This window comes from Morchella sextelata, assembly GCF_020137385.1.
Source record: "Morchella sextelata strain SCLS chromosome Unknown scls_15, whole genome shotgun sequence".
NCBI lineage: Eukaryota > Fungi > Ascomycota > Pezizomycetes > Pezizales > Morchellaceae > Morchella > Morchella sextelata.
In genome coordinates this window covers 1,577,197-1,592,352 of record NW_025408630.1, presented here as the reverse complement: position 1 = coordinate 1,592,352, position 15,156 = coordinate 1,577,197, and the positions used below count along the sequence as shown (strand labels likewise).

The 15,156-nt window shown below is 47.1% G+C and overlaps 6 protein-coding genes across 6 annotated transcripts; 2 read left to right on the top strand and 4 right to left on the bottom strand.

The window, feature by feature from the left end:
• Positions 1 to 133: 133 nt before the first annotated feature.
• On the top strand, positions 134 to 770 carry H6S33_003707 (uncharacterized protein; the record flags this gene model as incomplete). The annotated part of the gene is made up of 6 exons (XM_044835078.1): positions 134 to 201; positions 287 to 305; positions 360 to 448; positions 512 to 535; positions 590 to 716; positions 765 to 770. The coding sequence occupies 6 exons, from the start codon at positions 134 to 136 to the stop codon at positions 768 to 770; spliced, it is 333 nt and encodes a 110-aa protein (XP_044692068.1).
• A 1,935-nt stretch (positions 771 to 2,705) lies between these two features.
• H6S33_003706 (uncharacterized protein) lies at positions 2,706 to 4,601 on the bottom strand (the record flags this gene model as incomplete). Its single annotated transcript, XM_044835077.1, has 8 exons — positions 2,706 to 2,879; positions 2,940 to 3,058; positions 3,112 to 3,289; positions 3,347 to 3,458; positions 3,508 to 3,553; positions 3,611 to 3,919; positions 4,086 to 4,386; positions 4,512 to 4,601. The coding sequence occupies 8 exons, from the start codon at positions 4,599 to 4,601 to the stop codon at positions 2,706 to 2,708; spliced, it is 1,329 nt and encodes a 442-aa protein (XP_044692067.1).
• Positions 4,602 to 6,092: 1,491 nt separating this feature from the next.
• On the bottom strand, positions 6,093 to 7,300 carry H6S33_003705 (uncharacterized protein; the record flags this gene model as incomplete). Its single annotated transcript, XM_044835076.1, has 3 exons — positions 6,093 to 6,964; positions 7,020 to 7,085; positions 7,162 to 7,300. 3 exons carry the CDS (start codon positions 7,298 to 7,300, stop codon positions 6,093 to 6,095), a joined length of 1,077 nt encoding a protein of 358 aa, XP_044692066.1.
• Positions 7,301 to 9,502: 2,202 nt separating this feature from the next.
• H6S33_003704 (uncharacterized protein) lies at positions 9,503 to 10,238 on the top strand (the record flags this gene model as incomplete). The annotated part of the gene is made up of 2 exons (XM_044835075.1): positions 9,503 to 9,648; positions 9,716 to 10,238. 2 exons carry the CDS (start codon positions 9,503 to 9,505, stop codon positions 10,236 to 10,238), a joined length of 669 nt encoding a protein of 222 aa, XP_044692065.1.
• A 458-nt stretch (positions 10,239 to 10,696) lies between these two features.
• On the bottom strand, positions 10,697 to 11,356 carry H6S33_003703 (uncharacterized protein; the record flags this gene model as incomplete). The annotated part of the gene is made up of 1 exon (XM_044835074.1): positions 10,697 to 11,356. The coding sequence occupies one exon, from the start codon at positions 11,354 to 11,356 to the stop codon at positions 10,697 to 10,699; it is 660 nt and encodes a 219-aa protein (XP_044692064.1).
• Positions 11,357 to 11,858: 502 nt separating this feature from the next.
• Positions 11,859 to 13,825, bottom strand: H6S33_003702 (uncharacterized protein; the record flags this gene model as incomplete). The annotated part of the gene is made up of 7 exons (XM_044835072.1): positions 11,859 to 12,113; positions 12,167 to 12,294; positions 12,351 to 13,042; positions 13,111 to 13,178; positions 13,249 to 13,366; positions 13,424 to 13,533; positions 13,595 to 13,825. The coding sequence occupies 7 exons, from the start codon at positions 13,823 to 13,825 to the stop codon at positions 11,859 to 11,861; spliced, it is 1,602 nt and encodes a 533-aa protein (XP_044692063.1).
• Positions 13,826 to 15,156: the final 1,331 nt, after the last annotated feature.

The following is a 15,156-nucleotide window of genomic DNA, read 5'->3' as shown; positions in this document are numbered from 1 at the left end:
AGGATTGGTATGGTTATAATATCTGCAAGCTAACTAGCACATGCAACTAGATCATTGGCTAGCTACTAAGCCAGGCAATAAACAACTATTTACTGAATAAGATAAATACACATGGCTAGGCGAGTTACTTGACATGAGCCACACTCGATCACAGTGTGTCGGAGCAGCAGAAGCAGCTAGCAGTTGGATTCTTGGATTCCGGTACGGTACGATGAGGAAAGAAGAGCCAGCCCACTGTGCTTCTACACACGCAGGACGTTCCGGGTTATCTGATCAACCTGACCAGGTTACCGGAATTAATCAACGTCAGTCCTAGGACATCCGTCAATTCAGAACCACAATAGATCGATGTCGACTAGCTTGCCCAATCTCACTCTTTAGTAGAGAGAAAAGAAGGCGCATGCCCTGCGGATGTATTTATCTACCATAGTGAGAGGTTTTATGGTGGGTATTGTGACCCTGGATCCATGGAGTTGACGTTGGTTGACAGACTGGCTAACCATGGGATGAGATGGGGGACATCGTTTGACGTTCGGTATTTGGCCGGGGTGCGGGCTATTTTTAGAGCTTTTGCCTAACGATCTCGGAGAATTTACAGTCACGTGCAGCGCGGTGTGGGTGCTATGGCTCATGACCGACAGCAGTGCACCGGCCGGGCCATATCTAAGGCCGACGGCCTCTGGCTTGAGATCTTGGTGATCTGGGTGGTTGGTGGTGTAATTATCCCCCAATCGTTAGGCAGAGATCTGTATTGATTGTATTAGTTGTAGATCTCGGGTGCATTTTGTAGCTGTGAAGTGCGGTGATTCATATGAATTGCATATGGCCAGAGTGCTACCTGCTTGAGTCGATCCATATTAATTATATCTCTCTCAACACCAGCTAGCTACATGTAGTACTGATAGGTGCGGCTGAGAGCTAGAGAGCAGAAGTGCCCCTAGATAATATGCGCCGCTTCGCATAAATTGAGTTTCGCTCTTGCTCTGCAGTACCTCTACACCTCTGCACCTTTCCACCTCCTGTTCCTTCGCTTTACATCGCGGGTCTCGGGAATAACATAGCGTACGTCCCCCATCCCAGCACCGATCCCCCTCGACGGCCCGCCGAGTCCTAGTCCCTGAAGCGCCCTATCCAACCACACAACCACCCAGCCCTCTTCCTCTGAGCATAGAAGCGGTGGGGCTTAGCAGTCGACCAGAATTTATATAAATGTACATAACATGCCTCTGGCTAGTCTAGACTACCGTAATAATCGCATCGAGTAGTACATGTCTTATGCTGCATGATATAGCTATTAATAGTAGCACCCCGTGGTTGTGGGTTAGGGTTCATGTCTTGGCAACGCTGTTTTGATAATGTCTCCGGCTCGCGTGGGAGAAGACTAATGCATCTTGCGTGCCTGCCTTGCCTTGCGGTCGATCCTTCAGGCGGGAGTGTGTTTCAGGTGGTGCTGGTGGTGTTTTGTAACTACATTATAATGTACTTAGTAGATGTGATTATATTATTTATGCCTGGGTGAGTCACGGCGAATAAATGAGGCTTTCTAATCAGAAGGTCAGTGTGACTCGACTCGTAGGGATGTGCTATTAGCTTATAATAGGTGGAACAGCTAGCTATTCGGGTTTTCTGGTATGGAGTGATGGGTCATACTTACTGAATTACTCTCTTGCGTCGTGATTATCATGCGCTGGATGCGCCATATGTGCGAAAGAGAGTATTTCCGTTGTTCTATCTGAGCTGATATATAATGTGAAGTAGGTATTGACGGCTCGATCCTATGAATTAAGGGCGGAGCAGTCGATGGCTTTATAGACCAGTTGTGTGCGAACATTCCGGATCCTGCAAGCGTTTTTTTCTTTTGTGAGTAATTTTATTGTGAGTAACTCTATCAATTACGAGTACATAGATAGTCCAATTTGAGCAACCGGAATTACATAGTTGTGTCAATACTGGGGGAGCGTGTAGGGGGTTCTACGTACGCTACCGTTGCGAGTGAGATCCAGAGTTAGATTGAATTCAGTATTTAGATGTTTGCAAAATTGTCACAGCGAAACCCTAACCAACAGCTATAACAAGACCGAGATATTGGAGGAAGGGAAAGATGATAGTATATTGACAGGACTACTAGAGTACTTTCTAGCTTGATACGACATGATTAAGGACATGTTGTCACGCCATGTATTCCTTGCCATAAGTCTACAGTTGTAGTATACGTAACTGATAGTGACGTATGTCGTACGACAGTACTGCTTCAATTGCGAGTTGTGCTGGTACATGTAATTTGTTATTGGGCTTGATCAATCTGGTTTATCCCTGTGTGGTAGCCACTAGCATGGAAATTGGTTGTGGGCTGGCGCTTCAGTTTTGAATTCGGAGTAGCGTGTGGTCTCTACCAGAGCTACATGTAGAGTCGCAGCGCGTTTATCGCGCTTAAATGTATCAAGATCCGCACCTGGCCACGGAGAAGAAAGAACAACTCATGCGCGGCTAGAGGATACGTACTCTCTTTCTTTATTACCCCAAACTTGGCTCTAGATTTGAACACATGAAATACATTATACTTCTCATATCTAACGAAGAAAATTATCTTCATCTCTAGTAATCGTACGATGTGCTGTGAATTAAGATTGTAAGATCATGTATGAAATTAATGGCACACAAAGGAAAGCGCAACAAACGGTAGATACACTCATGGTCACGATAAATCACTGTTTGCGCTCCTCACAATACTTTCTCTCCTCCTTCTCGAGACTCAGGGTCTGTCTTTCAACAATCTCGCGCACATGCTCAACCTCCTTTGTAACGTGGTTCATCTCCGCTAGCTTCTCGATCACCTTGACCTCAAGAGCTAAGACTGCTTTCAATTGATTAGGGAGCCACTAGCTTACTGTTAGTATTGTAGGATTACAGTATGGAGCGATAGGGTAACTTGCCCTAACAATAGGACTGCCTCCCGTTGCAGTCGGGTGATTGGTCTTCTTGAGAATATACTCGCGGGTGAAGCACCAATGACGCCACCTAAAGTCGCGCACTTGATCGATACAAAGAAGGTACAAAGCTAGTATTATTAGCCAAAAAGTGTTTGACCGAAACCATAAAAAAAATACGTACCCGCAGATTGAGGATCGCGTAAAGAGAAATCCTGGATACCGACTGCAGCCGCAGACTCTTTGACCCACTCGAGAAAATCGCGATGGTTTCCGGGACGGTACTTGCGGAAGTCTTTGAGAATTTCCGTCAATGGTGTGTCGGGCATACTGATTTCGAGGAGGTTATCGCATAGCGGAACCTATATTTACAAGTCAGTTTCTAGGATGGTCGTTGTTGGTGGGTGCTAAATACTCACCATGCTGTCATTGGCCCCAGACTCGCCGCGGAAGCTGAGGGGTTTGTCAGAAACGCTTTCGTAAATGACGCCCTTTGGAAACATAGATTGAGACGCGATCCCGAATATAAATCTTTTCTTCATTAGCGTCAACCACCAAAGACTTCTAATGTAGACCTTACGTGCGGAAGCTATTGTAGTCGCCTGGCTTCGATTTTCCCCACATTTCTGGATACGGTTAGAAAAGCTCACAATTGAGAACTTGCATCGGGGCACTTCACCTACTTTCCATCGTGGCATTAATCTTACGTAGTGTAGCTAACACTTGCTTGAGTCCATCTCTGAAGGCTTCGTGATTGCCTTCTCCCTGGCAAGCCCGGATAGCCTTTACAGCACCATCGATGAGCCCACCGCTATGCTGTACCATGTCGACGTGGACAAGAATAAATCCGGCTTCGGAGGATGTACGATCAAGGCCATGCTCAAAGGCGCGTATGATTGCAATGTTATCATAGTTCAGGCCCTCATCTGGGTTTAGGAGACGGTAGTTGAAGAGCGCATAGGATCCAGCATACTCCATGAAAGGTTGAAAACCTATAAAACAATATTAGATCTAATATCAAGCTATAAATAATCGAATTATGATCGAAGAATGAGTACCAGTTCTGTAATAGATTACAAATTAGTAATATTCGTTACCAAGTATGGACACACTGGTGCACTCACAAATCCGCAACTTTGACAATAGGTAAACTGATACATTTCGGAAGTACATCCCGTGCGAGCCCATAATCTCCGTCCTTGAGATACTTGTGATGGCATGGCTCAAGCAAGTATGCACTCGCCAGGAATGAATAGTCTCTGTACAAAGCATTCAGTACTACCTGATTATCTTTATACTTCTCGACAGCGTCGATAAGATTCGGAAACGACTGGTTAACAACATCGCCCAGACGGCCCTGTGCGAGAAGGCCCGGGGTTCCGTCCTTCTTCTTTATAGGAAGCTGTTGAAGGATATCCTCAAGGGCTGCGAATTCCGATGGAAGTTCAATAAGGGGTTCCTATCAAATGAGACGTGAGTACGGATATGTCCTTGAGGACAAGGTCAACAGAAATAGAGATGAATATCAAAAGAAATAGAGATGGAAACTACCTGTCTGGGAAGAAATCCACGAGTTGTGCTGACCATGAACGGAGGAAGAGAGGTGTCATCAGGGAAGGTATCTTCAAGGAGAGACTTGAATTCTTTCACTGGGGCTTGTGTTGGAGCTGGCATGATTGGGGTCGATTTGAAGATTTGAAGATTTGAGTAGAGAATTTATTATAGTGAGAAGGCGACTCTCCGGGCGCACCTCAGGCTTATAAGGTCAAAGAATGAAGCTAGTTAGCTGAGGAATAATTCTATGATATAAATCACACGACATCGTTATAGGGAACTACGGTTAAAACCGGGCCAACATTTTGAAGTCGGGCCAATATTTTCATAGTCGGGCCAACGTAACAGAATCTTTAGTCTCGCTGAGCACGTCACGATTTGTAGGCCCGAGGTTCATCAAAGAGGGTTAGGGGAGACCTTAGCGTTGTAAGGGTCGGCATTCCAGCCAGTCAATTGTAGGATCAATTAATTTCGACGCACAAATAAGGTTAGCCTCGTATCCCTAGAAGCTGTCACGAAGGTCAATCAAGGTTTGCGTGACGGCTACCGTGGCTTTTGAAAACGCACCTGAATGGTGGAGATATAGCCTTTGAGACTAAAAGTAGGTACTCCCTCTACACACCAAATGCCGAAACCAAAGATAAGCAGATGGAACAAAAGGAAGAAATATCCGGGTGAATCAAGGAACCCGAGCGGTGTTACCTCAAACAAGGGCCCCATTGGCGGGCCCTATCAACACCGAGGAGGTGGAGGGACTGAAATACAAGACAAGGGGTTCGTATCTCATTCCTATCCTAGCTTTCGTATCTAAAGTGTTTTGAATCAGTGATAACAGTGTGATCCTCTGCCATAGAACCATACAATAGAACACATCGAACATTAAAGAGAGTCCTTCGAAATAGAACATCATTTACGAAGCCCTGAAGTATTCGGGTTTATTTGACTTTTGTCGTGTTTGGGAGGTTCGTAGCGAAAAGGCTAGAAACGGATTTTCGCGGAAATTTGTCAGCATTCACTACAACTTCACCTCAAAATACACATTTCTAGAGTTTTGAAAAAGTTTTTGATGGTGAGATTGACTGATTCTTAAACGCTGACTGTATTGAAGAACCCCATCTGACGAGAGTTGTAATAAAGAATCGGCGAGCCGGTCATTTTCGCCCTACTCGTGATTAAGCCTTTCTTCGCTGGACGACCAGATTATAGCTGTATCTACGCATCGATCCCCACCCGCAAGTTCCCTTCTCATTTAGTTTAATGACATGACTGAGTTTGAAAAGACATTTACCGAAATAGTTGTATATCGAAAGGGGTAACACAGTGTGCAAGCCATAAAATCTAAGGCGACCCATAATCCAGAGAAGTAAAGAAAGTGTCAATGAAGATAATAGATTATAGGGCGTTTATATACACCACTTTATTATCTTCGTTAGTTTTTGACGCAACTTGCTGGGCTCTCCCAGTCTTATCTAATTCATTGCTCATAGCCATAATACCAAATCTCTTCTCATCTTTCCGGTTTCTCACACAACATCGCGGTTTCATAACCACGATAATAGAGAATGTTCTAATCACATTTTTACCATGCATCAGTTTTCGCTATTTCATACTTTATAGTATATCCTTAGGGATACTCACCCCGGAAAAGGCCTCTCTAATAGCACCTGCAACTAAACCTCTTGGCGACATTGGCCTATGACCGCTGGCCTCCATGATATATCCCAATTCCGGGTCAGCGACTTGTTTACATTTCCACCCTGTTGTAACCCCTCGCCTATTCATTGCTTTGCGTAACCGTCGACATCCATCTTGGTCATCCCATGAGGGTCCCCACGTGATCTTAAAGTCGCTAAAGAGGAGTCTAGAGCGTGTAAGGCAGCTAACTTCAAGTACGGCCATAGGTTTATCTTCTGTGGTTGGAAATGAAGGTCGAGTTCCAGGGTCTTCAGAAGATTTTGCTGTTGTGAAAGGCATTGGATCATGAAGCCGGCTCATGGCATGAGACGCCGGGGGTAATATTAGGGTGATCGAAGAATCCATTTGAGAGGGCGTAGTGGAACTGGAACTAGTAGTGACTGTGACACTCTCCGCCTCTGCCATCTGGTTTCCCCAATATTCTTGGTTTTGAAAATCTGTGATAATATCGAGTTCATGCTTGGAGCCAGGGGGTGTAGTGATGCTGGGAAAGACTGGGCCCTCAGCGGTATTTTTCTGCTCCGGTTGGATCGTTACAGTTGCGCTAGCTGGAATTAACCACTCAAAATCTTCGTAGCTGGTAATCACTTCGAGCGGAGGCCTGGTTGTATTTTGGTATATTGGATCCGATCTAAACCGCCCATCTGGCTGCGGTATTGGAAGAAGTCTCGGTGTAGCCTCCGTTGGCATGAGGTCTTGGGAAACTTCTAAAAGTACTCCCGGCTCTTTTGGTGGGGGACTGAAAGCAGGTGTCGGTTTAGGAGCATATTCAGTGACAGTAACAGTCACTATCAATGTTTTGTTAATAGGCGTTCATCCACCCCCTTTATTGCATATATATACCTGTTGTCGTCACACGTTCACCACAACCCCATCCCTCTTCCACGGCGCACCGAAGGAGCGGGCCCCCTAAAAATGTTCAGCTTGGTCAGAAACTTCATTATGGAGCCAAAGAGCTAGAGAAGACGGCGAAGGATATATATACTCCCATCCCAGCCATAATCGATCCAGGTGCACCATTCGTCGGGAACCCTGCAGCGGTATGGCTCCATAAAGTCAGTTCCATCAGGGGATGAGCAGACATGGCTGACGAGTGCAGAGACTAGAAATATATAGTTTTTCATTTTAGTGAAGGTTAAGTAAGAGTTTACTTCACATGAACTTTGCAACGCATGATCTTTCGGATGGAGCATGACACCAAACAAGGATAGGTGACGTGTTCTTGAATTGGGAGTATTGGTCAAAGGACAGGGTTCGGGTTGATCTTTCGAGACAACGCGTAACATTCTCGCTCTTCTGTCTTTTAAAATCCTCCCTTCCTCTTTTATATTCTCTCAATATTTTTAACATCATCAACCTATTGGTAACAACTCTTCTCTTATCTATTCGATAAACGTAGGATAAATTTGCCCTAGACCGTGTGCGTTTGAAACAAGGTTCTAGATCATGATATCCTTAAACAGGAATTTGCTCAACTGCGATTTTGCGAGTCCAATTAACTGCTTCAGAAAAAACGCAATTCATGTCCACTTCACAGCTACGGCAGTACAAAGTGTTATTGCGATAGCACAAACTATATTTCTAAATCCCTTCCTTTCCTAAATCTTCCAGATCATGATCTTATCACTTACAATTGTGTATGTAGTTAGCTAGACGAAGAAAAAACCTCCAAATCACCTTTTAGTACGAAATTAACTCTATTAATCCCTATAACTAAGCGCGGAGCACGGTTTGAAGCCAAATCCAAACGCAGTGCACCCTGAATTTATAAATCAACCAATATTCGACCCAGGTTAAGACCATCCGAGTGATGCCTTGTGAAGATTATATACCCGTAATCCGCATTCGGCGCTTTCTTGGCAACTCCCGCACCAGATGTGACTGACCAGCCCGTGCCAAGCCTTTGTAATCCTGCACACTAGTGGGGAATATGCACAGGTGGGAACATCGCGAGAATCCCAAAGCCGCGCAGGATGGCTTCACAAAATGGCGTTCCGATTCAGGCCAACCACATCACATCGACCCTGCAAGCCCCAAAACGCAAAAACGCCAAAACGCCATTACAGCTCTTGTTTGTACCGTGTAGGCAAACGCGGGAAGGCATACGCTCTCTCCATATAAGGCTGAACATCCATAAGTTTCCTTCTCAGCTCCCCCCACCAGCAAAAACAGCATCTGCGGCCCACATCAACAACTCCTTCCCGGCTTAATGCGGTCGCGTTCACTCACTCAGAAACCTGATCGGGTTTCTACCAGCAAAATCTTTGCTGGCGATGGTTGCGCTAAATGTTCAGCTGTTTAGGTACCACCCAAAAGGTACAAACTTGGTTCCTGTCACAACGACTGCAACCTCGTCTATTAACGGTCGAGGTGCATAACTAATGCATATATGATCTGATCAAATTTAGAGTTTCAGGGCTACGCCGACTGTATGTGTGGGCCGAACATTTGGTTCTTCCGGCAGCTGAAGAAACTCGTGTTTGACATCCTCAAATCTCCACCAAACACACACTCAATATCTATAACGAGCCGAAGCCACGTCATGTCGTGGATATATCTGAAGACCCGAAGAAACTTTATCAAAACTAGACTTCGTGGACGGTTCAAAACAGGGGCCGATGTATTGGGTCACAAATGTCCATTGATGGGGAGAAGGGTCAACGTCACAGGACATTTATTTATGGCTCTTGTGACGTTTCTTTTTCTTTCCTTCAACGGTCATTTGAGACTATTCATCATCTCCTCTTTTGATCCCACTGCGGGGTCGGGATTTGGGTGAGTTTCTCGGTCTTTGAGGATATCCAGCCAAGTAAAGTAGTAGCTTCGCCCAATTCTGTTTTTGTTAAAGGTGTATTATTGGTGAGTGTACTAGCGCGGCTCTATCTAGCGGCTCTTTGGGATCTGGCTGACCGGAGACGAACTATTTAAGTATTTACCAGAATAATCAAGGCATAAGGCATCGCTCTAGGTTATCCTGTAATATTGTGGAATGTCGTCTTTGGAGTGCTGGAGATTCTTTGATCGGATGCGGACCAATTCAAGGCCACGACGGGGTAACCATTGTCCGTTGCTTTTGACCACTCGGCCGTACCTCGGGCTCGCTTAGTGATCGAGGGAAACCCAACCCAAGAGATATCTCGCCGGAAACAGTCCGAAGAGGAGCAATTCGAAGAAAGACAGAAATCGCAGCATCGGTTGTAAGCAACAGCCTAATCGGCCTCTTGTACATAAATACGGTTATGCTACGCCTTCTTGTTCCTCGCCTTTCAGTAGGTCAACTCGTTCACCTTTCACCACGCAATAAACTCAACATTTCGACTCGAACGATGACTACCAATATCACTGATCTATTCACCGACAAAGCCTCAAATGGCATCATCGACCTATGGTTTGCTGAGGTAGGGCCTCACCCTACCCAGGAGCAAGCAATGCGCTGGTTCAAGTCCGACGAAGGATTCGACGAAGAGATCCGGTATATTTTCCCACCCCATTATCATTACCCCCGCATGCGCACCCGATATATACTAACCCTACCGCAGCACTAAATTCGGCCCCCTCCTCACGCAAATAACCTCAACCCCACCCTCCACCATCCTCACCCTCGCTACCACCCCCCACCGCGCCCTCTCCCTCATCATCCTCCTCGACCAATTCCCGCGCAACCTCTTCCGCGGCGACCTCTCCGCGCAGGTCTACACCACCACCGACCCTCTCGCTGTCGCCGTCGCCAACCACTCCATCGCCAACCACCTCGACCTCGGCCTCAACGGCGAATGGCGTACCCTCCTCTCGCGGCGAATGTGGTTCTGGCTGCCCTTCACGCACTCGGAGGACCCGGCGCTGCATGTGCGGGCCCAGGAGGAGTTTGGGAAGCCGACGCTAGAGCTAATCGGGGAAGGGGAGGGGAAGGAGATGGCAGCGATGCTGGTTAAGGGAGGGGCTGAGCATCTGGAGGTTGTGGAAAAGTTTGGGAGGTATCCGTACAGGAATAAGGTTCTTGGAAGGGAAAGTACGGAGGAGGAGAAGAAGTGGTTGGAGAACCCGGTACATTGGGCGAGGTGAGGGGGTGTGCTGCGGGACGGGTGAGACGTCGTGATGCGGATTGGGTGTCGTGTGGTGGGCGGTGGTGCGGAGTGCGGGTACACACATGTAGAGTACATGTCTACAGACAGGCCTTCAGATGAGCGGATGTAACGATTGTGAACCTTAACCTTAAATCTGCCGTCCAGTGGTTTATGTCATAACGATACCGTGCAGCTCACAAGCATTTCATAGGTGAACTACGATATAACCCAAGACCTGGGAATCAATTGGTAAACTCTAACAGTCACGTGCTGTGAAGTGCTAGCTTAAGATATTGTGAAATACTCAAATTGATAGATCCCAAAGGAAAGCAAAAACATTCAATACTCCCGCCTATTTCACATTGAAAACTATCTGCATCTCCCTGATCTCACTACCTTTTTGTTCATTTGAGCTCATACCCTATATCTAGCACCCACCCTTAGCAAAAATTACATCTAAATCTCCAGAGTAGTACTAATCAACCTACCCCAATTCTCATCTCCCTCCACCTCCACTAGCTCCACCATATCCCCCACCTCCACCTCCCCCATCCCCCCCGCCTTTCCCTTCCCCTTCCCCGGCCTCGGCGTATACATACTCAAATACCCCCTACTTCTCCTACACCTACACCCCCTTCCCTCGCCCCCACTGCCACCAGGCCCACACCGGCTCGAAAACCCCCTCGGACACGCCTTCTCCCCATACACCCTCCCACTACACGTACATACCCACGTGGCCTCCTTCCGCATCTCCGGCGGGGCCGGCACACACTCAAAGTCGAACATGGGCGGGCAGTCGGGCTGCTTGGGGTAGGAGCAGGAACACTCGGTGGTGATGTAGTCGCTGCAGTACTTTGTTGTCCCCGGGGGGCAGGTGGATGTTGCGGGAGTCATGGCGTAGCATTCGCAGGAAGAGGTGGCGGTGGGCGGGGTGCCGGAGCGGAAGCAGAAGTAGGTCCACGGGGATGGGCAGGTGTAGAGTTGGGTGGTGTGTGGAGTGGAGAGGAGGGTTGCGGTGAGGGCGGGGGGGAGGGCGGTGGGGGAGCTGGAGGCGGGGGTGATGAGGAGGGCGGGGAGGAGGGGGAGGAGGGTGTGGAGGGCGTGGAGGGCGTGCATTGTGGGTGGTGTTTGTGTGTAAATGTGGTGATAGGTAAGTGTGTAGATATACTAGTAGATAATGGTCATGTGGGGTTTGAAATATCGATTTGGTAGAGATGGAGATTTGAAATATAGGTAGGGCAGAGAGGAGAGATATATACTGGTTAGGCACCCCAGATATATAGATTCCCCGCCCTCCTCTCCCACTCCGATAACGTGCCAGAGTGACATGTTGGCAGCAGTGACAGGTATGTTTCAGCCTGGCAGGAATTCCACTGAGGCCCAACCAACAAGGTGTTGTTGTTCTCCCAGTGTGCAGTCAATTGGGTCGCCAATGATAGGAATGTATGCCTTTTTTCTTTTTTTCTTTTTTTTGAAACGTACATACTTATGCACATGCACGGTACCCGTCATTGCAGGCCAGTAATAAACTGAGGAAAAGCAATCTATTCAACTGATCGCAGAAATATATGTAGGTAGTAGTTACTCCATTATGATTACAGATTCTAGGTCTCGCCCTCTACAAAGGCAGGTATTTCCCAACTTTTCTCCAGAGATCGCACCGCTTTTTCAGCATCGTTAACGGCTCCTCCGAGAAACCGTCGGCTTGCACGATCCACTCCTTTCCGCTCTTCACCTCTGGCCATAGTACCACGCTGTCGTTTGTAAGCTTGTTTGCGTTTGGGTTTCCAGTTTCGATGAATGAAGCATAAGCTCCGGCATAGCCTTGGTATAGGAAACGCTGGGTGGTTTGCAGCGAGTTGACAGAGTTCCACTGGATCATTGTTAGCTTAAGACTTCGTAGAGTAAAATGCGGTGCTCTCTTACATATCCGACATCACTGGCATGTTTGGCAGGTGAGATGGTGTATTCGCCAACATATCCTGCCTTCTTGCTTGCAGTCGAGATCCAGTATCCTGGGCAAGAGAGAACAACATCGCGATACACATAACCAGCTATACGCCAATGTCAGTTAGCTTGAGAATTTAACTACCTTGGATGTCTCATTTACCTCTGTCCTGCTGTGTGGTATAAACGGTGCTGCCATTCGTTGTCGCTGGGGGGTACAGTGCCTTCACCTCCGCGACATGCTTCTCTTTCAAACCGGGCAAGAAGCCGTCCAACCAAAACCTAAACCCTTCTTCTGTTGAGTTCCACGCCGCCGTCCCACTTGTGCCTGTAGAAGCAGCCTTGTTTAACGCCGAAGAGACAAAGGTCGATCCTTCAAACCTGTTGTACATCCCAATCGCATAGTCCGAGTTAACCCTCCCCTTCTCCGTTGCGGAGGACAAGCTCTCTCTGAGAAACTCTCCATCAATGACTGGTGCCCAGGTGTAGCTCGATGTAGTGGTTGTATGCATCGCATTGATGATCTGATTCGCGTCTCTAATTTTCTGCACATCAACCTCCTTCAAGCACTTCAACGAGTCCTCCGCCGTCGCGCACCCCGTCAAGTTTGCCAAAGTACTATAGATCTCCTCCGCTTCTGGCGCATCATAGCGATAGTTACGTGGCCAGAACGGAGAAGATGCGATGGCTTTTGTGAAGAGCTTTGGGGTGGTATTACCACCGTTTGCAAGAACCTGGGCAACGACGGAACCACCACCGGCGCTCTGCCCCCAGATGGTGACGTTTTGGGGGTCGCCGCCAAACTTGGAGATGTACTTGTTGACCCATTTCAGGGCTGCCTGTTGGTCGAGGAGTCTGCAGTTCAATCGGTGTCAGTGAGGTTGTATGATGGGAATGTGAGGATAGCTAGGATTATCACGAACCCTGGGTTTAGGTCCGATGTGGGGGATTCCTTGATTTTCTTGCCGGGTAGGAGGCCAAATGCATTTGTCTACACGTGCGCGTTAATATAAGCATTGTACCAGCCGAAGATTCATGCAGTTAGGAAAGTGTGAAAATACCCGGTAATTAGGATAAACCGCAATGTAGTTTGTCGGCTCGGAAACATTGAGGACCGGATATGAAGACGGCGGCAGCGTCAGCCCGGCTGCTCCCTGAATGAAACCACCACCATAAAAGCTAATATAAAATCTTAGTGTCGCCGTACAACCATTCTTCAACTGGCATACTACTCACAACATCATTACCGGCTTCTTTGGCGCACCTTCAGTCCATGGGCGGGAGTAAAGTGTCAGATACAAACAATCCTCCGATCCATTGACAGTTCTCTGCGGGCACATATCATACTGTAACGACTTAGCTCCAGTTTATAGCACATATATATAACAGCTAGAAGATGAGACAAACCGGTATATCAGCATCGTAAACGCCGTCAAAAGTCCCCACTGGCTGCGGTCCCCTAAACCGGTTCTCCCCAACAGGAGGCGCCGCGAACGGAATCCTTCGAAAATACGAGATGTTATACGCTTCATTATACTTTCCCTGAAGCGAAACATAGTCCAACGTCACCAATGGATCCTCGTACGCCGTCGCAAGAAATGGCAAAACCGCCGTGATCAAGAAACTTTTGAACAGCATTATTGACAATCGTCGGGGGAACTGTTATGTTGCTCGTTGGAAAAACCTCACATTGGGGTTCATATGGCAGCCTTTTAAGCAAAACTCGGCCCTAGTCAGAGTGCTTCCCTTTTTTTTATCCATCAAGTGAACCCCGGAATATCTCTCCCCGCGGGGTAGTAACCGAAGTATGGGGAAATTGTGCACTATATAAATCCCTACCTGTCCCCGGATATTATGGCAAGAAGCTTTCCAGATATTCAGCACTAATATAAAAAGTGGTTAAAGGGGGATATATAAACGGTTATATTGGCTAGTGATTCGGGCGAAAAGAATGCGTGAAGATTCTCCCCCTTGCACCCCGAATATCAATGCTTAATTCAGCCTCGGGCAACATAACACCGACGATCTCCGGTTGTACGATGGATTCAGGGGGAGTATGCTAAACTTGATGTTCCGTTCTTCCGTGCTTTTGTTATGACGCAGGTACAGCCCGGTTGATCATATCTTCGAATTGAGGACGGTAGCACCTTGGAAGGTCAGTCGTTTTTCTTCTTATCTTTCTTTGGTTTGTGTCTAAAAGTGAAGAAAACACAGCCGATGAATACAGACGTACTTGATTCCTATTTCGAAGACTTTACGGTGGGTTTCTGCACGCTACAGTGCATCAAATTGTGACTGTGAGTATATGATCTAGCTTCCATAGCTGGAGGCGGAATCTAATCACTAGAAACGTCGGTACCCAGGTTTCCAGTATTCTTTGTACTTTAAGACTGTTTCATCTAGTTAACCCACGGTGTGTTAAAAACGTTGACGTGTATCTCTACATACCTGACGGTTTACGTGCCCGTCAACTTATGCTGTGGAGACTTCATCTCTTCCACCATCGTTACAGTGCTGATAGAAGGTTGCCCGATTGCGAGCTAGAATCAGTAACAATCAACGAGTAATCGAACGATGCCCTTGAGAATGCGAAGATGATGCGCGACAGGCATTTATATTCAGTGCTAGCAGCATAAGAGGTGTCATTTTGAGAACGTTATGATTGGGGACGTCTGTTGCGTACACGTATACTACATAGTACGTATCGCCTTAGAACGAAACTTTAAAAGAAACTTTGTTATTAGAGCTAGTGATACACTTACAGCCTGAAGCGCACCAATTCTATTGTGTAATCAAGTCCAAGGCCGGAATTACAGGTGGTTCGCCGGCCGTTTTTCAAAGCTGCTGTTCACTACCACCACAGCCTAGAAAAATCACAAGTACATGTCGTCTCAAAACTCCATGTCTCAGCTCTTATATCGTTACTAGACTCTTATTCTCAGCCTATATTTGCTACATCCCCAATCACT